At 56.3% G+C, this 21,000-nt stretch overlaps 5 protein-coding genes across 6 annotated transcripts in view; 2 read left to right on the forward strand and 3 right to left on the reverse strand.

Moving 5' to 3' along the window:
- The window catches only part of STIMATE (STIM activating enhancer), a 52,359-nt gene extending 43,583 nt beyond the window's left edge, over positions 1 to 8,776 (forward strand). For both annotated transcript variants that reach the window (XM_072720822.1, XM_072720823.1), the window contains exons 5-8: positions 923 to 1,035; positions 2,203 to 2,280; positions 3,024 to 3,173; positions 5,010 to 8,776. In XM_072720822.1, the coding sequence (XP_072576923.1) occupies positions 923 to 1,035; positions 2,203 to 2,280; positions 3,024 to 3,173; positions 5,010 to 5,126 (458 nt within the window). In that variant the 3' untranslated portion in view covers positions 5,127 to 8,776. The remainder of the gene's footprint in view (positions 1 to 922; positions 1,036 to 2,202; positions 2,281 to 3,023; positions 3,174 to 5,009) is intronic.
- Positions 8,704 to 12,484, reverse strand: LOC112910225 (inter-alpha-trypsin inhibitor heavy chain H3-like). The gene is made up of 6 exons (XM_072722126.1): positions 12,414 to 12,484; positions 11,599 to 11,762; positions 10,974 to 10,993; positions 9,692 to 9,858; positions 9,490 to 9,594; positions 8,704 to 9,219 (listed from the first exon to the last, which is right to left on the reverse strand). The coding sequence occupies exons 1-6, from the start codon at positions 12,482 to 12,484 to the stop codon at positions 9,030 to 9,032; spliced, it is 717 nt and encodes a 238-aa protein (XP_072578227.1). The 3' UTR covers positions 8,704 to 9,029.
- A 2,241-nt stretch (positions 12,485 to 14,725) lies between these two features.
- On the reverse strand, positions 14,726 to 17,225 carry LOC140593934 (inter-alpha-trypsin inhibitor heavy chain H1-like). Its single transcript, XM_072720824.1, has 4 exons — positions 16,900 to 17,225; positions 15,840 to 16,012; positions 15,137 to 15,248; positions 14,726 to 14,998 (listed from the first exon to the last, which is right to left on the reverse strand). The coding sequence occupies exons 1-4, from the start codon at positions 17,223 to 17,225 to the stop codon at positions 14,869 to 14,871; spliced, it is 741 nt and encodes a 246-aa protein (XP_072576925.1). The 3' UTR covers positions 14,726 to 14,868.
- On the forward strand, positions 16,358 to 20,912 carry MUSTN1 (musculoskeletal, embryonic nuclear protein 1). Its single transcript, XM_025986464.2, has 4 exons — positions 16,358 to 16,553; positions 18,916 to 19,219; positions 20,292 to 20,424; positions 20,602 to 20,912. Exons 2-4 carry the CDS (start codon positions 19,211 to 19,213, stop codon positions 20,706 to 20,708), a joined length of 249 nt encoding a protein of 82 aa, XP_025842249.1. The 5' UTR covers positions 16,358 to 16,553; positions 18,916 to 19,210; the 3' UTR covers positions 20,709 to 20,912.
- LOC140593935 (inter-alpha-trypsin inhibitor heavy chain H1-like) lies at positions 17,291 to 18,065 on the reverse strand. The gene is made up of 3 exons (XM_072720826.1): positions 17,817 to 18,065; positions 17,712 to 17,726; positions 17,291 to 17,428 (listed from the first exon to the last, which is right to left on the reverse strand). Exons 1-3 carry the CDS (start codon positions 17,968 to 17,970, stop codon positions 17,301 to 17,303), a joined length of 297 nt encoding a protein of 98 aa, XP_072576927.1. The 5' UTR covers positions 17,971 to 18,065; the 3' UTR covers positions 17,291 to 17,300.
- Positions 20,913 to 21,000: the final 88 nt, after the last annotated feature.

The following is a 21,000-nucleotide window of genomic DNA, read 5'->3' on the forward strand; positions in this document are numbered from 1 at the left end:
GTCAGACAACTCCAGTAGGGCTTCCAGAGCAGGCCACCGGGGCGTCCCCACCGTCAGCCTCCCACTTTGGGGAGGCATGTGTGTCTCCCTGGGGGTCCATCCCATACATTCTGCCTGTCTCTGAGGATATAGATCTGTCCCTGGGGTTGGTCTTCCACCCTGCCTCTAGTCCCTTTTGAAACATTCTGGAGGCCTTCCAGGGCCTGCATGTGCCTGGACTATTAGGTTTCTCCATTTCTCAAGCACAGTGACTGATGGGGTCACAGATGGACCTCTGTCACAGCCCCAAGGCACAGCGCCTCCCCTCCTGCCTCTGCCATGAGGGCTTCTTGCTTACCTTCCCTGTCCCCAGCTGAAGCTGTTTTGGCTTACCCCATATAGACACAATCGGGATTCTGCTGTCAGGGCTGAGGGCAGCAAGAGCAGCCAGGGAGGGTGGTTCGGGGTAGCAGATGAGCACAGAGGTGGTGTGCTGCCTTTGTAGTCACAGACATCAGCCAGCCTATGGTCAGAGGAGAGGATGGATAGCTTCACGGTCACTGGAAAAATCAACAACCGATAATAATAGCACTCACTTCACACAGCTCTGCCAGTGGACAGAAAGAGCCAGCTCTCTGAGCCCCAGCAGTGAGCACTTACTAACTTTAGTCTTTTTAATTATATCTTAGAATCTCTTGAAAGAAACACCACTGTGCTATCTCCAAATTAGGAATCTTCTGATTTTGTCTGAAACACCCACCCGCATGTGTCTGTTTGGGTTGAAGTGATTCTGGGTGCATCAGGGGTCTGTGAAGTGGCTTTAGAGCCAGGGCTCTGGTGTGGGCTGGGAGCCCGAGGGCTCACGGGAGGGTGTGGGGCAGGGACATGGAATCGGATCTTGGTGTCTGCACCCCGCGTGACTGCGCACCCACTGTCCCTGCAGGAGACCCTCTGCAGTGCGGAGCCTGGGTTGGGCAGTGTGCTCTTTACATCGTGATCATGATTTTTGAAAAGTCTGTCGTCTTCATCGTCCTCCTCATACTTCAGTGGAAAAAGGTTTGCCTCTTGTCCCTTCTTTAGCAGTTCCCTGGGATGCTAAGCAAGACAGTACTTAGTACTTGTTCCCTTACCACTCACACACCCCAGCTTTACTGGAAAACCAGATTCTTTCTTTCTTTTTCTTCTTCTTTTTTTTCTCCCCCCACCTCCACGAATACAGTCTGGATTCTGTGTGGCATGGCAGCCTATTGAGAGCAAGAACTTGGTTTTTCACTTAGCATCCATCTACTTGAATCATGCAAATGCCTGCTCTAGGATAGGCTTTGGGATACATAAAGGCAATGGAAATAAGAGTCCTTCCTCGCAGGTTGCATATTAGCTGCTATAGTCTTTAGGCCTCACGACTATAACTATCAGGAGGGTGTTTTCCTCATCTGCATATGTCCTCACACACCTCTCTTGGCCAGTGGTTTAATGGAGCCTTTTGCTGCTGCAGGAAGCAGCTGGTCACACATTCCCAGGGTTTCCTTGGCCCTGCCCTCTGGCCATGGTGCTGTGTAGATAGAAGCCTCCACTGCCCATTTCCTCCTAATGGTCACATGAAACCAACCAAAGAGCCTTTGAGTAGCTCAGAACTTGGCTTTCTTGGGTTTTATTTGTGTCTGAGTTGTTTGTTTGTTTTATTTATTTATTTATTTATTTATTTATTTATTTATTTATTAGTTTTATTTTTTAAGAAAATAAACCAAGGCTTTTCAGGGCTGTTGTCCTTCGGGAGCTGGTTGAGATACAGGAGTTGTGTTAGAACATGGCCTGACACCTCATTACTAGTGTCTATAATGAACATCCATCGACTTCATTCCCCCCCAACTCCCCGAAACCATACCAGCCCTGCCCTCTGCGCCTCCTGGTGGGTGGACCCTGCTCTGCTTGGTGGTTGTAAGTGCACTACACTTCCCACGTGCACGGCACTGGGAAAGCCACTAAAGCTCTCACTGTTCCAAGTGCTCTCTCCAGGTCTGTCCCTTGTTAGCAGTCATACCTGGGGTGGACTGTGTGGCCCTGGGTGTGAGGTGCTGCTCCCATCAGGATTCTGGGGAGGTGTCATCTAAGCTAAGCCACCCTGCCCAGGGCCTCATGGGTGATTTGTGTTGCTGCCCCCTGACCCCCAGGCACCTTCTCTGTGATCTCTCCCTACCTCACGGAGTCTGCTTCTCTTTACAGGTGGCCCTATTGAATCCCATTGAAAACCCAGACCTGAAACTGGCCATCGTCATGCTGATCGTCCCCTTCTTTGTCAATGTCAGTGCCATGTTGCATTTTACCCCCGTGTGCTCTCTGCCTTCCAGTGTCCTGTTTAAAGTTCTGAGTCTGACAGAGAAAGCTCCTCATAGCCCCCAGGCCCCTCCCCACCCCAGACCTGGAAATCGTAGGATTGCTTCCTCAGCAGGCAGGTCCCTGCTCTAGGCCTCCTGTGCAAGATGGAGGATCCTAGGAACTTTGTCTTGCCCTCCCTGCCAGGGGACCTCCCACCCAGGAGGCTCTCCACATGCACCACGAGCGACTTCTAGATCAGGATGTTAGGAATTCACTCCTTTTATCCCTGACCCCAGAGCTCCAAGAGAAACCCCTGAGTACACTGGCTAGAAAGAAGAAATAGTAAGAAGGAATAATAAAGTCACTTGACACTGACCATCATGGTAGTGTATGGGCCAGCTGCCCAGCGTGTGCCAGGAGCCCAGAAACCTTGCCAGCAGCTAAGGCAAAAGCCCAAGACAGGCTGTCCCTGTCAGTTACCAGCACTCAGGCTGAAGAGGGTCAGGATTTTCCTGATGGTTCTCTTTGATAGGAAAGTGGAAGCAAAGGACATAGATGGTGGAAATCTCTTTGTAAGCTTGTTAGAGAGCAGGGGGGCTGGATGAAGTTTTTCTTCCCCTTGTTCTAGGCATGGTAAATCTGGAGCATGTGGGAAGGATGGCAGTGGGGTCTGCTCTGCTTTGACGAATGGCATATCCCAGAGTAACATGCACATTTCCTCTCCACAGGCTTTGATGTTTTGGGTAGTGGATAATTTCCTCATGAGAAAAGGGAGGACGAAAGCTAAACTAGAAGAAAGGGGAGCCAACCAGGACTCGAGGAATGGGAGCAAGGTCCGCTATCGAAGGGCTGCATCCCACGAGGAATCAGAGTCTGAGGTAGGGCCGAGCCCTTCTGCTGCACCCCGACCTGAGGACGTCTCTGGCCTCCGTTTACCTCTAGTCCTCTTAGCACTCAGCGGTGGGGGAAGAAGAGGCTGACCGCCTCCATCCAGTAGGGATGCATTCCTGCGGGCCCTGGCCATCCCACAACAGGGAGGTGGAACACCCGATGGGGCAGCAGGGACTTGCCTCCGACAGTATGGACCTCTGCCAGTGGAGGAGGACAGAGAAAGGAGGGGCTGCTGTGTTCCAGGGAAGCTGACAAGGATTCTCATGGGCCTGATCGTTGCCTTTAAGCGTTAAGGTGTTTAAATCCCTGCCTACCACTGCAGAGCAGCAGAAGTGTTGGCTAAGCCCGCTAGAAACTTCTAAAACAGAGGTAACCTCACCTCCCCTTATTGTCAGCTCTCCTGAGTTCAAAGGTTGGGACCTCAGGGAGACAGAAGGTCATAAATCGGAGTGTGGAGTGTGGAGACAAAGTTATGCTCTCTGGGCAGCTTGTACCTCTTCATGCTGCAAGGTGAGGCCAGGCTGCCTCCTGAGAGGCGGCCTCAGCTTTCATGGTGTGCCAAGCTCTGCAGTCAGGATGGGGCTGCAGAAATGGCTGAGGTAATGTCTTCCTTGAAAGACCTTCAGACTGGATGAAGGTGTCTGAATAGCTCCTTACAACATTGTGTAATCATTCTGACATTGAGGCGTTAACAAAGCCCTGTGAGGACCCTGAAACAGCCTGTTTGACTCCTGGGGGCACCCTGGAGGGAGTTTTGAAAGCTGAATAGAGGAGCAGGACAGAGGGTAAACCCATAACTTCTCTATATGTCCCTGAGATCTGGCGCGGGGCCCATCCTGTCATAAGAGACTGGCAAACATTAGATGAATGACAAATAGCAGTATAGGAAGAAGCAGCCACTCAGCAGTCATGGCCACATGGGGTGACATCTGGGTTATGTGAAACACATCATAGCCATAGCAGCATGTGTCCCATAGGGTAGGATGAAATGACGTGAAAAGAGGTACCAGTGCTGGGCAAGGTGCTTTGTGATTGAGGTGTGCCTATATAGGCGGTAGATAGGGAGCCAGAGAGAAAGTTTAATCAGGGACCCACCCAGGGAGTGGTCCAGGAAGAGGTGGTACAGCCATCCTGCCCCTGGGAAAGAATGAGCTCATGTTCCCCTGCACAGATACCCCGTCCCTGTCCTTCCCTGATGCTCAGAGGTCTGCAGAGCCAGGCAAGTGGCGCAGCAGGTCGGCAGTAAATGAGTCTTTGCCCTGGATGCCCTTGCTCCACAGCTGAGTCATCCCAGGGGATCAGAAAAGTGCAGGGCTCCCATGTGTCTTCACAGGTTGCAGAGTGGTTCAAAGCAGCTGCTCTGAAATCTGCCTGCCTCGTGTATGCTCTACAGATGTTTTCTTTTCCTTTCGAAAGGAACTCTTCAGTTGCTTTTGGTGTCTATACGGCAACCTCAAGGACCTGTATCACCCTGTGTCCAGATGGGGTTCTTTGCCAGGATGACTTAGGGTGTGGCTCGTTGCTGAGTCTCTTCTAACTGGGGTTCCATCGCAGCTGGAGGTTGGATGGAGAAGCAGGGAGCACTACAGAGGGGCGGGTATGTCAACTTGGTGCTGGCTTCAGTAGCCTGTGAATATCCTGGGAGTGAGTGATGTCTGGGTGGTCTCACTCTGTAAAGTGGCCCCCCCTTCACCCTCTCCTAAAGAAACCTGAGGCTCTGAGACCTTCTAGAGGCATTAGCACCCTGTTGCCAGGGTGGAGGGAGGGCAGAGGAAGAAGGCCCCACTGGGGGTGACTCAGGCCATGCCTCTCCACCACCCCAGATCCTGATCTCAGCCGATGACGAGATGGAGGAGTCCGATGTGGAGGAGGACCTGCGCAGACTGACCCCTCTGAAGCCTGCGAAGAAAAAGAAACACCGTTTTGGGCTGCCCGTATGACACACTCCTGTGTCGGGGTCAGGTTTGGGGGCCCAGCCGGCTGCTGGGTCGGCACGTGGTGGCTCCGCAGTGTCCTTCCTTCCCTCCTCTCTGCCCCTCCTCTTCTACCTCCACCCCTCTTGCTGTCTCTGCCCACTCCCAGACGACTGTGACTTGACAGAGGGAGGACGGGCCAGCGCCGAGGGGTTCAAGGCAGCCGGAGGTCCCCACTCAGTTGCACTACAAACACTGACCAAATATGCAAGCGAGGCGTTTTGTTTGTCTGTCATTGTCCCAAACAGTGTTGCAAGGGACCCAGAGGCCCCGTCCCGTGTCTGGCTGGGTGGCATTGAGGAGGAAAACCGAACGCACACGCAGACCGGGTAGAGCCTTCCCCTCAGGCTCTGGGAGCGTGAAGACGTAACACATTTTGGGCTAAAAGTCACTCATTGACCAAGTTGGAACCGCAATGCTTTCTTACTCAAAATGGCTTTGTAACTACTGATTTCTAAAGCCGGTTTTATGAGCTGTCACAGTGTTAATGTTTTTTGAGTATGTGTTTATTTCCTATGGGACTAATGGGCAAAACATAGATTTTTAAGTCTTCCGTATGCTGTTGACTTTTATATTTTTAAGTTATATTTTCATACTATTGTATTTAAGAACTCTTTTTAATCCCCAAAGAAATGGGTCTGTCTGCCTTCTGTGGGATGTGAACTGGCGGGAGGAAAAAGTCGGGAGCTTTTTATTTGGAATATTTTTAGGTAACCTGCGATAAGACGAGGGAAATGGTCCCAACAGGAAGGGAGATAAGCCCTTACCTGAAAGGAACAAACCCAGTGGCTCTGTAAAGGTCAGGCCTGGGCAGGAGGCAGCTGGTCCGAAGGCCAATCCTTAGGGCCCTGGTGCAAGTGGGACAGGAAGCACTCTGTCCAGACGCTTGGATTTTCTGCTGGCAGGTTAAAGGTCTTAGACATGCCCAAGAAAAGAGCCCAGAGCTCTGTGTCCAGAGAAACTGAGACCATGAAGCTACCCCTATGTGTTCCCTGACCCTCTTCAGTCTCCAGATCTGAAGTTTAGAATTCAGTCTGAGCCTCCTTGGCTCCTGGCACAAAGTGGAGCCTTCTGGACCAGCTGCCAGACCAGCACCGGGCACCTCCTCTCAGGCTGCCCCCTGTCTGCCGGCTTAGTGTTGTCCCCCTGTTATGCATAGCAGTCTGAGAACCACCTGCCTGGCCTGGTGGTCCTGTCTCTTGTATCCTCCAGAGCTGCAGGGCAGCTGGAGATGGGACGGGTCAAGGCGAGAGCTCGCTGTCTGCATCCACAGGCAGGGAAGATGCTTCTAAGCCTGGGCCCCCTCCCCAGGGAGATGCACTCACTCCTCTGCATGGCCACAGGCCCCTGTAGCTTTGGGAGTCTGCTGACCACAGTGGGGTGGGTTGGCCTGGGCACTCACCCTGCTGTGGAAGTGGAGCAGCCAGTGTTTTATCACGGCCCATAGGCAGCCACAGAAGTTAAAGAACAGAAAACTACACCACTAAGGTGCAAGCTAGAAGTGAGGCAGGTGCAGGGAGGCCACTGGGCCCAGAACCTTCCTTTTAGACCTGCATACAAAGGTGCTGCCCTTAAGTAGATTGGGTCTGAATTGTGGCATGAGAGTCAAGTTGTTAAGCTCTGGACCTGTCTTCCCTCTCACAATCCCACCTGGCCATGGGCAGGGGTGGGGAGCCTTCTCAGCCCATCTTCCCCTAGCAGTCCAGAACCAGAGGGCTGAAAGGAGCTGGGCCCTGTTGCTACCCTGGATGGTTACTCTGCCCCCATGGGCGTCTGCGGCAGGAGGGAAGGCTACGTGCAAGACCGGAGGCCATGACCACTTCTGCCCTCATTTCTGGTCTTCACCCCTCCCATCCTCTAGCCATGGTGAGATGTTTCCCCTGAGAATCGGTGCTGGGGAAGACCAGAACTGATGTGCCTGCTCCGTGTTAGCCCCTCATGGCATCACTGGCTGTCCCTACTTTTCCTTCCTATTTCATTATTTTTTATGAACCACCTGTGCCCACCACTATTTCCTGCACCTTCCTAAGCTCAGAATCAGAGCTGTGCTTCCAGTCTTGAGCTCAAGGCACAGCGGATTAGGGAACCCTGGAAGGTGGAAGGTGGGGGTTACATAGGTCCCAAACAATCTGCTCATCCCAAGGCCTGTCCCAGGGCCTACTGGCCAGTGGGTTTGGGGAACAAAGTGGTGGCTAGTGAGGAGTGGTTTTTCCCTGTATCCTGAGTTTCAATAAGGGCTTTAGTCTCTGAGCCACATAGAGCTGGCTGACCAGGAGACGAGTGTCTAATTATAGAGGACCCTGTGGTGTTTAGGACTGGACAGCGTGGCCTCACCAGTTAGGCCTTCCCTACCCTTCCTGTGTGTGTGTGTGTGTGTGCACGCACACACATGCACACGTGTTCCACTTGCACATGTACCTACACACATGCACAGTTTGTATTCCCTGGAATGTTTCCTGCAGTCACTGGGGGTTTTTTGTGGTGCACAATTGTCCCAAGAGACCATATGCAGAGGGTCATGGTCAAAACTTCCTCCCGAGCTGTCCTCCTTCCCTGGGATGAGTCTCCTCACCACCTGCCCCTAGGTGCCTTATGAGGTACAGCTCTTTACCCAAGCCACATGGCAAGTGGCACAGTGCTTAAGAAACCATGGGACACCAACTGGATGTTGTGTGCTGTCCATCTGATCTGTCCAGATGTGGACCTTGGCCAAGCCACCCATGGCGGAAGCTTGTAAGTCATGAACAAGTTTCCTGTACCTAATGGAACTAACCTGATGAGGTATAACCATCATGTCTGAATGGAAGGAATCATTGGCCTTATTTCCTTTTGCTGTCAGTGGGATGTTGACAATGGCAAGCGGGGATGTTGGTGAGATCTTGGGTGGCAGTGGCTTTTTGGTCTGCTCAGAAGACCTTTGAGGTGAAGGTCTGGCCCATCAGTTAAGCCTCAGGCACTCTGGTGGCCTCCTGCCTCAAGCTTTAACTCATGCCTCTTCCTGACAACTGAGAGTCCTAGGCAAATGGTGACCTGTCATGCCTTTAAAGGGAAAACCTATAAAGGTTCAATTCCTAGGCAATCTACTCCTTAGCCTGCAGCTCAGAGTCCCCACGGGAAGGCTGCCCAGGAGCCCACTCTGCCCTCCAGACAATAACTTACTGGCTTTTTTGCAGCCAGGGATAGACAGCTCTGAGAACTTCTCATTGGTGAAAGCAGCCACCTTATTGGATGTAGGGCTGGCTTTTAGAAGTTGCACACACTTCTGACCAGGAGTGGCGAGCTTTCTGTTTTACCCTGTGAAACACTGGCAGCTCTGAAGGGCAAGGGACTTCCAGTCCAACAGTTGTCAGCACCTTGAGCTCCTGGGTGGGTGGGTGGGTTGGTCTTACTTGATTTCACTTTCCATGATGATTATTAGAACTCAGAACTGTGCGAGCAAACAATGGCTTATTTCCACTGCCCTTCCGGTGGGGGTGTTTCATCAGTGGTGTTAAGATTCACAGAAACGCATTTTTGAAATGAAAGGGAAGAGACTGTGTACTTACATTGTAAAATGGTTTACAATAAAGTTTCACATCTTAATACAGTTTTTAAAAAAAAAAAAAAAAGAAAAGAAAGCATCACTTGTGGTTGTTAGTTGTTGTTGTCTGGAGTTGAAACAGCTTCGTGGGGTCAAGAAAATTTCCCCAGTGAGTTAGAAGATTCTCCCCAGGGGAGCCTGAGTGGCTCAGTCAGTTAAGCGTTTCCTTTGGCTCTCAGCTCCGATGCTCCTCAGCCATGGTGGGTTCTCAGCCTTGCTCTGGGGTCTGCCCCAGGACCCTTCCTGCCACACCCCTCCCCACCCCCACTGCCTACCACACCCCTGCACTTTCAGCAGCTGCAGGGGTGATTGATTACCTCAAAGTGCTTGACCAGTTGCTTGGGTTGGACTTTAAGGTACATCTCGTACTTTCCCTTGTGCCTCTTCAGCAGCTCCTCATAGGTCAGCTCAAAGGTGACCTTGCTGCCCGCAGCCACGTTGACGGAGACTGTGAATTTCTCCAGCTTCCTCCCAGAGGCCCTGGAGGGGATACAACACTGCCCTGCACACTGTGCGAGCATGCCCTTCCTGGGCCTTCGGCTCAGATCCAGCCCCTAGGAGAATCCCTCCCCACTCCGAGCCTTGCGTGCCTCCACTCCTAAGTGGGACAATGCTGTAAGCATTACAGACACGTTTTGCTATAACCATGAAATATTCTCAGTGACCATGACAGTGGCTGTCGCTGTCTGCATCTCTGAGAGCCCTTGAGCACCTGCATTCTTCGCAAGGCCGAGGGGGCACCGCGCTTACTTGACCAGGCCGGCTGTCTTGCCCTGGGACACAGCCTTCTCATACTGCTTCTTGGCGACTTCCTTCTCCTTGACATTCCCGGGGTAGGTCACACCATCGATGGTCCTGCAAGGAAGGAGAGTAGAGTTGGGGGCTCATGCTGAGCCAGACCACTCCCACCCCGCCCCTCTGGCCTGGAGCCAGCATCCATGGTGACACCCACAAGGTGAAGTTGGTGATGAAGGCCGTCTTAGGCAGCTCCACGTCAAAGGACACCTCCTTGGCGGTGTCTGCGTGGTTGACAGCCCTGGTGGTGACGACATTGTGAGCAAAACGGGAGGTCACCTTGCAGCTGATCTTGGTGCTGTAGACCTCGATGCCATTGCTGACCTGCAGGAGAGGACGGTGCTCGACCAGCCTCTGGGAAAGCAGCCCCTACACCTGGCTGCTCTCCTTCTGGGTGCCCCTTGCAGAGTCCAGGGCCTCTGCCTGGTGAGTGGCCCTTTCAGTTTCCTCGGTCTTCCCATTCAGTTGGCCACCCTGGTTCTGGAAGGCTCTGGCCTTTCTGAGCGCCTCCTTCCCCATCAAAGACCAGGGGCTCCTTGGAGAGCAGGACCCTCAGCCGGCCTTAGAGCTCAGCACCCAGAAGCCACTCATGGAGGGGTTTTGCACCATGAGAAGGAACTTCATGCTGGATGGTATTGCACGTGTTGGTGCCAAGATGAGGGGAGGGGGACAAGGAAGGGAGGGGCCCTGCTCTGCCTCCTTAACTCTGGATGTGTTTCTGGGCAGCTAGCTGTAGCCAGGGGAAGTCTTCTAAAAATCCAGTCTGACTGTCCATTTCCCACTTAAACCCTCTTGTGCTCCCCATCACCCTCCGGACAGTCATCCTCAGGGCTCCAAGGTCCTCCAGACAGGTCCTGCCTTTCTGATCAGCCGTGCGCCAGCTGCACCACATCTCTGGCCGGAGAGCACCTGCCCTAGCTCTTCGGCTCACCTCCACTTTGAAAGAAATCACATTCACACACACTCCGGCTCTCCTCCTCTGCTTTGGTAATTGCTTGATTCTGTCCCCAAACTGGCACTTATTTCCTGTGCCAAGGAGAATGCGTGGGGAGGGCCTTCAAGTCCCCAACACCTCCTCTCCGGTGGGGGCAGTGGACTGAGGGTAGGTCTAGGGAGCATCTGCGTGGAGCAGGATATAAAGATGCTTCACAAGGATGTGTGTCCCCAGCCTGGTGCTCAGGGCCTGCTCCGAGCAAGTGCTAGGTATGTTTGTGAGAGGAAGGGCTGGTGGAAGAACGGCCACGGGCTGCATCCAGAGAGGTCTGCGGGCATGTTCTTTCCCAGAGTTGGTGAGTCGCATGGGGGTCGGTCAGGGCAGGGCTGGGAGCTGTGTGCCAACTGGGAGGGCCCTTTCATTATGGCCCACCCCTTCTGCTATTGGGCAAGCAGCTCCATCCTGCCCTGCCTCACCCCACCCCATCCCTGGTGAAAGTTCTCACCCCTTCTGGGAGGATCCGGTCTGAAAAACAAAGACAAACACAGGAATAAGGCCAAGGCCACCATAGCCTGGGAGCAGGCTCTGGGCTGAGGCCAGGGTCTAGCAGATCCCCTATACACATGCCCCTTGAGGGGACTTGGGACATAGGACCCACCCAGAGCCACTTCAGACTAGGAAGGACTCCCGAGTATGTGGGGAAACTGAGGCCCAAATAGGGCAGGTCTCCAGGTGTCCCAGGAGAGTAGGGCTGGGAGAACCAAACTACCTCTCACCCTGCCGCCACACACCCTGACTCCCTCTGCCTTTCCCAGGGCCCCAAACCCCAGAACGCCCCCACCACCGGTGCACCCCACAAGACGTGGCTCAGCCGTTCTTGAAGTTGTCTGCCCTTGTCTCATATATGGACCTGCACAGCCCCTCAGCGAGGGGAGCTGTTTTTGGTGCATCAGCCATTTGACAGGTGGGGAAATGCAGGTCACGGGAGATTTAAAAGCCCGACACCCAACGCTGTTCCCTGCAGCTCACTGCCTAGCCCTCTGCCTCATCCTCTCCCCACATAGAGGACTGTCCATCCTGTCACTTCTGCCCATGTGACACGCTTAGAGGGCGAGGACGGGGGTACTTACCCCCAGTGGCCGGGAGGGGCTTCTCAGGAAGCCAGAGGCCACCAAGCCAGAGAGCAGGGCCAAGATGAGGCAGGGCCACCACGCAGATGCCATCACTGAGCACACAGGCCCGGCCTATGCTCCTTATATGGTGAGCCTGGTGTTTTCCGACTGGGGTCAATGACCTGCAGTGTAGGACAGGAGGAGTGGAAGGCGGGGGGCTCCCCTGGGGAAGCTGGGGCGTGGGTGGAATAACAGGTCCTGGATCTGTCTGTACCAAGGGGACCCATGGGGACTGTCAACAGTGTTGGGACATGGAGTCTCCCGGGGAGAGCAGACGCTGTGTACTGGCAAATGGGCCCACAGCTCCCTGGAGGGCGGGGGTGCTCATAGGGTGTGGCGTCCTGCTGAAAGCCAAGGGCATCTCAGCGCTATTGCCTGTTACCTGCACCACTGACATGGCCTGGGGTCTGGCCTCCTGGATGGAAGCCCTCCAGCCTTCTCCAGGCAGCCAGGGCACATAGCGGGCCAGTCGCCCTGAGGCTCAGATCTCCACAGCTGCACCCCTGCTCAGGACCCTCCCTCGTTGGGTTCTCGAGGCCCCAGGAGAACAACAAAGCCCAGGTCCTGCGCTCCAGCCCTCTCTGTGAGCTGGCTCCAGCTTGCTTTTCTGAACTCACTCTTTCCCCCTGGCACACCCCCTTTGTCTGCACCTCGTGCCTCTCTTCCTGCCAGACCTGAGTCCAGCCTCCAGATGCCTTCCTGTTTTGTCCCCTCTCTGACCCAGATAGCCCTGCTCAGGGCTCTCAGTTCCCAAGGACCTGCTCCATCACTACCTTTCACTGAGACTTGCATGTTTGGGTCTGGCCGTCCGTCTAGACTGAGCTCCCAGAGAGCTAGACCGCATCGCTTTCATCCCTGTGTTCCAAGGGCCTGGCCAGGGACTCAGCTGCCCTCATCTCCTGGACACTCCTTCCCCTAAGAGTCTCCCTTGAGGCTGGAGCCCTGCCTTCCCAGACAATGGCAGCATCTGAGGCAGAGCCCAGCCTCTCCTGGGCCACCCCACGGCCTTGCCAGCCCCTAGACCTTCCACATGGCTGCCATGTGCCTGCCATACACATGCTCTTCTGAGCAAAGTGACCGGGTGATCCTCCCATGGAGCCACCGCTGAGTGGTGTGGATGGAGCTGCCTGAGCAGAGGGCAGCTAATTGATGGTGTCCTATGTCCTTGGCTAAAAGCTCCACATCCAACTACGAGTTGGACAGAGAGAGTTGACTGCTGGGAGCAGAGAAAGGCTGAAAAGGCAGAAAGAAGACTCCATAAGGCAGCAGGAGCCATGAGGAAGAAGTGGATTAGTGGCGGGAAGTGGCTGGAGCCACAGAAGCAATGACAGAGAGTTCCCGAGTCAACGAGACAACGTTGGTCCAAATGAAGCAGACACTGAGGTGGCCACCACCCATGTGGCAGACTGGCTGGGGTCCCGTGCTCCCCAGGCCTCTGGAATCCTTATACACCCCTGCTGCCGGCTGGCACCAAGCTCAGGATGGACAGGGACCCGACCCTGCAGCTCTTGGAGCTGAAGCACCCAGCCCTGCAGCCTGGTCCCGGGATTCCTGGCTCCTGGGAATCTTGTTTGTGCAGTCATTTTCAGCATCTGTGGTCACTGACCACTGGGTGATTGGGCAGGGGGCGGGGTTGGGTGTGTGTCTCTGGCAGGACTATTGTCCTCCCAACAGTTGTCCAGCAGCCCCTCGGAGCCCTGTGGCTGCCTGTGGAGCTTCCCTGGCCCTTTCCTCTACGCGCCTCCTCGTTCCCGATTACTTGGAGTTTGGTGGGCGGGACAACTCTACCCAGGGCGTCTGTGGCTGCTCAACAGGCACTGGAGGGACAGCTGGGGACTTGGAGGGACCCAGAGTCACGTGCACGGTGGCGAGTGAGATGGAATCTAAGAGCCCTTCGAGCTCACAGCCTTTCTGCTCTGCAGGAGGGAAGGCCTGTCTCTCGGGGCAGCAACCAGCCATCCCGCAGTCCGGGCCTCCCTCCCTTACAACGCCCAGGAGGCTCCAGTCGGTGCTTGGGCTCTGAAACGCTGTTCTTCCCCCCTCTTTACACCCCCCTGGCCCAGAGCTCTGTGTTCCCGGGGCCTGGGGCAGCCCTGGAGCTCAAGATTTGTGTTACTGATCTGGGTCCTCCTCGGCCTCCGTTGTAGTGGGAACTGCACGGAAACCAGCGCAGAAAAAGTAGAAACCTTTGGAAAAGAGAGGCCCGTCAACCCTCACCAGAGGGCCAGTGCTTCTCAAGACACCGGTTCATCTCCCTTCACCCTGTGACCCTGCACTGTAACGGGGCTGCAGGGTGACGCCAGGGACGGAGCCCCGAGAGGGTCATTTTCAGGCCTCAGCATGAGCCAGTGGGCTGCTCTTGCTAGCTCCCTGAAGTCACCACTTTGGGCAAGGCTGTCTTTGCCTCTGGGAAATGTCCTGGCTCTCAGGGCTCGCAAACCCAAGCTGGAATGTTGAGCTGAGGGGGAAGGCCCTGGAACTGCCTCCAGGGACCGTGTGCCAGTGGGTATAGCATCCAGCTCCCACCGGACACTTTGGGACCCCGGATCTGTATGTACTTTCTATGCTCCTTTCATATGTTTATTTTAAGTGATGCTTTGGAATATCTAGAGCGGAATCCCATAGGCTGCGATCCCCTGCCCAGCCTGACGGGAATAACCACGTAGGGGATTAAGCTCACGGATGCTGACACCACACAGCATGGGTTCAAAGCCCAGCTCTGGCACTTACAAGTGACTTTGGACAAGTCCCCTAACCTCCGTTTCCTCGGCTCTAACTGGGTGTGGCACAGGCATCCCTGAGGGCTGTTGGGATTTGATTCTAGATGCATTTAGTTAATTCCACAAAGACACTTAGAACGGTGCCGGTATAAACAGCCAGTGTCCCTGAGGGGAGCTGTGTGCAGGGGGCACTCCAGGTGCTCGGCAGGCATGGAATGGAGCAGTTGCAGTGAAAAGGGTGGGGTGGGGGCAGAGTAGGTCCCTGGCCGGCCTCCAGGTGTGCTCTGACCTCAGAGTCCTCTGAGGGGCAATATCTTGGGTTGCCTCCCTGCCACTCTCCCTCCCCAAAAGCAGCCAGCCTGGGCTAGACTCAGCCTCCCTTTAATGGAAGTCATGGGGCCTTTGACACATGGATCAGCTTGACCAGAGAGGTGTGGCACAGGGAGCCGGTCAGGATGCTGTCCTCTGCCATGGTCCCGAGAAAGGACAGGTGTGCCGGCTAGGGGGCTCAGAAGATGTCAGGGACGATGTAGTCAGTGTAAACGCCGTCGATCAGCCCCGCACCATTGTTGTGGATGAACCAGCATGTCACCTCAGCCCCGTGCCGGGGGTTCTTGCTGTAATCTTTCTGCAAGCCCCTGGGGAGATACAGAAAGCTGGGGTTACCTTTTGGACCCCCCACAGGAAGCCCACTCCACCCCTGTGACACCTGGAGGAAGGCCCCGACCAATGACGGGAATGCCAAGGGCAGACATACTGGGAGAGCAGCCACCTACCTGGTGACCGTCAGTTGGTGGCTCTTTACCAGCATCGTGGCATCTGTCTTTGTGGGGTCGGAGCCCGGGTGGGGGTCAGAGACTGTATAATCAATGGGGTGGAAGAACTGTCCTGGAAAGGCACATTGGAAGCAGCAGTTATCCTGGGGGGCCCGGGGCTCAGCAGGTGCTCACTGGGGGGGTCACAGACTGGCCTGAATGCTTGTCTTTAAGGGCGGGACTGTATCTGATACGGTTTGGCATCGAAAGCCACCCCTTTGGCATCGAAAGCAGATTTATTGGCAGCCGGTTATACCTCCTACCTTCTTGGACTAATTCGTCAAGAACCTGGCTGGGGAGAGAGTCCTAGGGGTAGGTGCCCCCAGACAGCAGGTGCTACAGGAAGGCCACCAGGAGAAGCAGTGGGCCAGTGAGTCACCCCACCCAGGAGGCCTCGGGGATCCGGTCTGTTTGGACCTTGCTGCTAATCGGACCTCTCCCTGCTCGCCCCCAGGCCCACTTAAGGTGTAGTTTCACCTTGTGTTTGATCACAGCCTTTCTGAGGGACGAGACCCTGAGCAGGACCAGCCTTGTTTGGAGCTCTGAGCCTCGATGGCCGAGTTGGAGAAGGGCCTGCCCTGGTGACCAGCTGCAAGTCTGAGCCATGGTGAGCCCCCTGGCTGCCACAGTGCACCCCAGTACCTCTGCCTGCCCAGCTGGTTACCTAGCAGCCCGTGTGTCCGAGCCGACATCCGGTGACTATCCAGCACGTAGAAGCCCAAGAAGTCCTGGTGGACGGCACTCCCCTTCCACACCCGGTGCAGGACAACCTCAAACGTGCCCCCATCTTCCACAGCCACCACCAGGTTCCTCTTCCTGTTGATGGTCACTACCACCCTGCAGGGCAAGGTGGCCGTGGGGGCAGGTGCAGCTTCACCACACGCCTCTCCGTGCAGCTGCCCTGCTCCTCTTGGATCCAGCTGTCATGAGCACCACGCCCCCCACTCCCAGATGAGGGCTGTTACCTGCTACATGCTGCTATGGGGGGGGGGGGGCTTACAATGTGCTGGGCACTGTGCCAAGCCCTCCATACAAACTGCATCATTTGTTCTCATTCTGATCCTGTGAAGCTCAGAGAGGGTGAGGGACTTGCCCAGGTCCAGGCCACACAGTTGCTAAGCAGTAAAGGCAGGACTTGGACTCCAGCTTCTCTAATATCAAAGTCCGTGTTCTCTGACTGCCACTCATCATCTGTGTCCTCCACACTGGACTCTGCTCTCTCCTTCCTAAAGCTCTGCTGCCCAGCATCAGCTCTGGTACTTGGCAGAGTTTGGAGAATGAGTGAGTGGAGGAAGGAACAAACAAAAGCACAAGGTGTGCTAAGATAGGTGCTGAAAGAGACGCCCGGAGAGCTCGAGTCCAGCGGAGAAGAGATGAGGTGGGTTTCAGGGAATAGGTGGCCTTGGCGCTGGGCCCAGGACGTGGGTTGGCTTTGTTTGGTGGTGATGAAAATGGACCGCTGGGCAAGGGCACGCAGGCAGCCGGCCTGGAGCGAGGGTCCAGGAGCGGAGGGAAACGGGTGGGGTGGCCCACAGGGCCCAACAGGTCTGCCCAGCCCACACGGAGGCCACACGGATGACATTCACTGACGTAGCTCAGGGGACGAGGGCCCGGCAAGCTCAGGCAGCTGAGCTGGCTCTGGGGCTTCCTGCCTTATCCCTCCCCAGGCCTCCCCCCACCTGCCTTCCCCACCCCCCACCAGGCCCAGTCCCCAGCCTGGTTACTCATGCTGCCGCAGTGAAGCCTGGTCCCTCCAGGAGAACACGGGTCCACCCGAGCCAGGGTTCAGTGTAATGTTGTGAGGGGTCACCTCCAGCTGAAAGCCTGTCGTGGGGTTCACAATCCCCAGCCGCCCAAAGTACGTGCCCTGGTGCTGCCCAGGGCTCCCAGCTCTGTTGCCGATGAGCTGCCCATTCACAGAGAAGCCTGCAGGAGGGTGAGGGGCCATCCGGGTCAGGGAAGGGCCAGCTCTCGCTAGATGCCTGCCAGCCTGCCGGTGAGCCAGCCCCCCTCTGTCCCCTCCGTGGGGGCCTGGCGGGGCTGGTGGCATAGGGGACTCAGGCCTGGTCAGGGCGCTGTTGTGAGGGTCCCGGGGAGAGGCGGTGAGCGAGCCTCCTGCTGTCCGTCATTTCCTCCTCAGGCCAACGCGGCGCGGCTCAGGGCTGACTGGGCCGCCTGAGGGGCTGCGCGCCGGGAGAGGTAGAGACGGTGGCGGTGGGCGCTGCCACTTACTCTTTCTGTGTCCCACCATCTCTGCGGAGGACACACCCTGGGCCAGCGTCACCCTCACCACCCCCCGGAGGCCCGGGCCTCGTTCCCCGAGGCACCCTGACCCGGAGGCCACGCGGCCTCGGCTGACCCTGCCCTGGGCACCCCGGCCCGGCCGCGGGCAGACGCCGGCTCCCGGAGGCCCGCATGGAAGCTGCGTGAGGGCTCCGCAGGCACCCGGGGCAGCGGCGAGGCCGGGGGGCCGGGCTGCCTGCCCCAGGCGGGCCCCAGGACCCCTCCGGAAAACCAGCCTGGTTTAAAAACTCACCCAAGGGCAGGGAATCTGGAAGGGAGAGAAAGGGAAGAGAGTTAAAGGCCCGAGGCCTGGGGCCCCCGGAGCCTCCCGCCCTCCGCCTGCCCCTCAGAGCCCTACCCTCGGGGGGCTTGTCAATGACGGGCTCCAGGCCGTCCTCGTCCGCCATGCCCCTGATGGTCATGGAGGTCAGCGGGGTCACGAACTGGTAAGCCAGCGACATCTGCAGCGCCTTGGCCGCCACGTCGGCCTTCTCCTTCCCCTCCAGCTTCATCCTGAGAGACGTGCACCAGCTCCAAGCCCCGCGGCCAGACAACAGCAGCCTGGCCCTCCTGGCCCTCCTGGCCCTCCTGGCCCTCTTGCTCGCTTGTTCGCTCCCTCACGGGGCGGGCATGTGTGGAGTGGCATTGGGGATTACCAAATGTCAGTGCCTGTTGGGGTTCCGTCTGCTTGGAGCCTCCAAGGATAAAAATAATCTCCGTCACAAACTGACAAGGAACTTAGGGGTGGCTGACACCCCCCACATCCACTCCCCACACCCAGTGCAGGTGGAGAGCACTGCCATGCACCCCGATGGTCTCCCCTTCAAGGATGGATATTAGTAGGTAGCAGAGAGCTAAGTGACCTCCAGGGGAAACCTTGGACCCTTCGCTCTCTCCACAGCTCAGTGGCTAGAATGGGCTCAGATGTCACTCACCCTCTTTCGGCAACCTAAGCGTCCTCTGGCCTGGTACCTGTGGGTGCCTTCAGCCAGCCAGACTCTGCGCCCTTCCCTGGCCCTTCTTGGGCACTTGACCCCCTGTCTCTTTGTCCCTTGCTAAACTTGCACTGCGAGCCAGACTGTGGTCAGACACAAGAGCACACACAGATGGAGCAGCTGTCCGGCTGTCCCTCGGGGCGGGTGCTCACCTATGAACTGTGGGGGGCTGTGCTCCCTGTGAGCAAATGCTCCTGAGATTCAGACACAGGAAGCTCCTGCCCTGCTGCTGTGCAGAGATGGAAAGTCTCTTTCCTCTGGAATCTGAGGGGGGCGGGAGGGTGTGGGTGGCGGATAGAAGAGAGTGGAAAACAAGCTCAGAATGGCCCAGCCTGGCTCAGGGCCCTCACTTCCCTTGGGGACACCCACTACATCAGGATGGACTATCCCAGGTGGACAGCTCAGGCTTCCACACTCGTTCCAAGATCCGCATTCATCAACACACCCCTTGTTCGCTGCCAGGCTTGGCACCTCCTGCCTGCATAGAGCAGCTGTTCCCAAGGGCACAGGGTCCCCCCAGCTGACGGCCATCCCCAGGCAGCAGCGCTTAGCCAGCCCTCTCATCTCTAAGAATAAACTCTGAAGCTACAGGCAGTACGGACCTGAATCATCAGGAAGCCCGTCAAGGAGGGGAGTGGCTTTCCGGACCGGCAAGTGGACCATATAAGCCCCGGAGGGCCGGCGCTGCTCTGATCCCTTCCACTGGTTTCTGCCTGCCAGAGGAGCACCTTCAAACAGCTCTCGTACAGCACCCACCATGTCGCAGGTAGGAGGGTCCAGCGCAGGCTGGGTGGGTGCCAGGGTGGGGCTGGAAACCTGCACGCTCTCCTCTCTTGACAGTTGTGTCCTGAGCTGAACTCCAGGTGTAAAGAGGAGTGTCTGCAGCCCCTGAAAGGCCAGGGCCCAGGGAGGGCAAGCCTGGGCCCCAGCTTGCTGACAAATCCCTATTTATCTTGGGTTTGGTGGTATCGTCTGGTTTGCCAGTAGGGTAGAGACAACATGTATGATACTTTGAATCTCTGTGTATGCTTGTGTGTGTGAGGAAGCTGACTGCATGTAGCTCCATGTGTAGCCGTGTGTGGTATGTACACATCCATGTGAGGCTGGGTCTGTAGGTCCGCAGCTCTGCTCGGGCGTCTCCCCAGCAGGATAGGTCTCTGTGTACAGTGTGTAGTGTGTTGCCCCAGCAGCCCAGCCCAGGCTCGGGGACCAGGGATTCCCTGCACCTGTCCCAAGGGCTTAGGAAGAAATGAGGCCTCAGAGTCATGGGCGCCTGGGGGTGATGGGTTGGATAAGCGCTGAGCCTGCGTATGCCTAGTACTGGAGGGACAGAGCGACCAGCATGCTAAGTAGAGAGTTCTCCTTGCTGCCTGCTCCATGGGTAGGGCTGACTTCATGGGCATCTAGCTCTACCCTATCGCCTCCCCAAAACACACAAGGTAAACACTGGCAATATGGGGGAGAGAAAGGCAATCCCTAAGGGACCCCTTGCCACCCAGCAAGCAGGTCTTGGAATTCAGCCCTTAAAACTCCACCTCAAACCAGTCCCTCTCCCCTTTACCCTTTGTGCCCAGGCCTGAGCCTGGCCAGGTAGACTAACAGTGTGAGGCCACAGCAGCCACACTCCTCAAGCTCCCAGTTTGTGGGAGAAGGACAGAGAGACTTGCAGGTGGTGGATGGAATACGTTTGGGAAAGCTTCCTGGAAGAGGAGTGGGGCCTTCAACTGACTTGAGTTCAGTGACTGGTGAAGAGGGATCTCAGGGCCAAGGCACAGAGGTGGGAAGGGGCTTTGAGCCTCAAGGCTGGGGTTGTAAGATGAAGCTCTGGGCTCTCCAAGGCTGGTGCTCCAGATGCCCCCATCAAGAAGAAGCGCCCCCCTGTGAAGGAGGAAGATCTGAAGGGGGCCCGTGGGAACCTAGCCAAGAACCAGGAGATCAAGTCCAAGACCTACCAGGTCATGCGGGAGTGTGGTGAGTATCCCCCTGGGTGGTGGGGTTGGAGGGTGGGATGGGTGTCATTGGGGGTGGGCGACAGGGCGAAGGGTCTGAGGTCATTCCCTGAGAATCCAGAGCTCCTGAGCTCAGGGGACACCCCCTCCCCCGGTAAAGGGAGACCCCATGCCCACACCTCTGTGTCCTCCCCCACAGAACTAGCCGGCTCCACGGCCCCATCAGTGTTCAGCGGCAGCCGGACCGGCTCGGAGACTGTCTTTGAGAAGCCCAAAGCTGGACCTGCCAAGAGTGTCTTTGGCTAAGAAGTACATGCCATTCCCCTCACCGCTGTCAACTCCCAGATGCAGGATCCTTTCCCCAAAACTTTTTATGCCAGAATGCACCTTCTCATCTACTGCCTGTGGGACTGCCACCTGCCCCTCACAGCCCGGGCCCCTCGGCCCAGGGACTCTATGCCAGCACCTGGATAACAGCAATAAAGAGGACGCCCAAGTGGCTCCAGCGTTTGGAGGGTGTTGGTTGGTCACCGGCCATAGCCACTAAGTGTAGGGGAGGAGCAGCTGGGGTAGGGCATGGGGCGTGTTCTGTACCCTT

This window comes from Vulpes vulpes, chromosome 9 (genome assembly GCF_048418805.1).
Source record: "Vulpes vulpes isolate BD-2025 chromosome 9, VulVul3, whole genome shotgun sequence".
Classification (NCBI taxonomy): Eukaryota; Metazoa; Chordata; class Mammalia; order Carnivora; family Canidae; genus Vulpes; species Vulpes vulpes.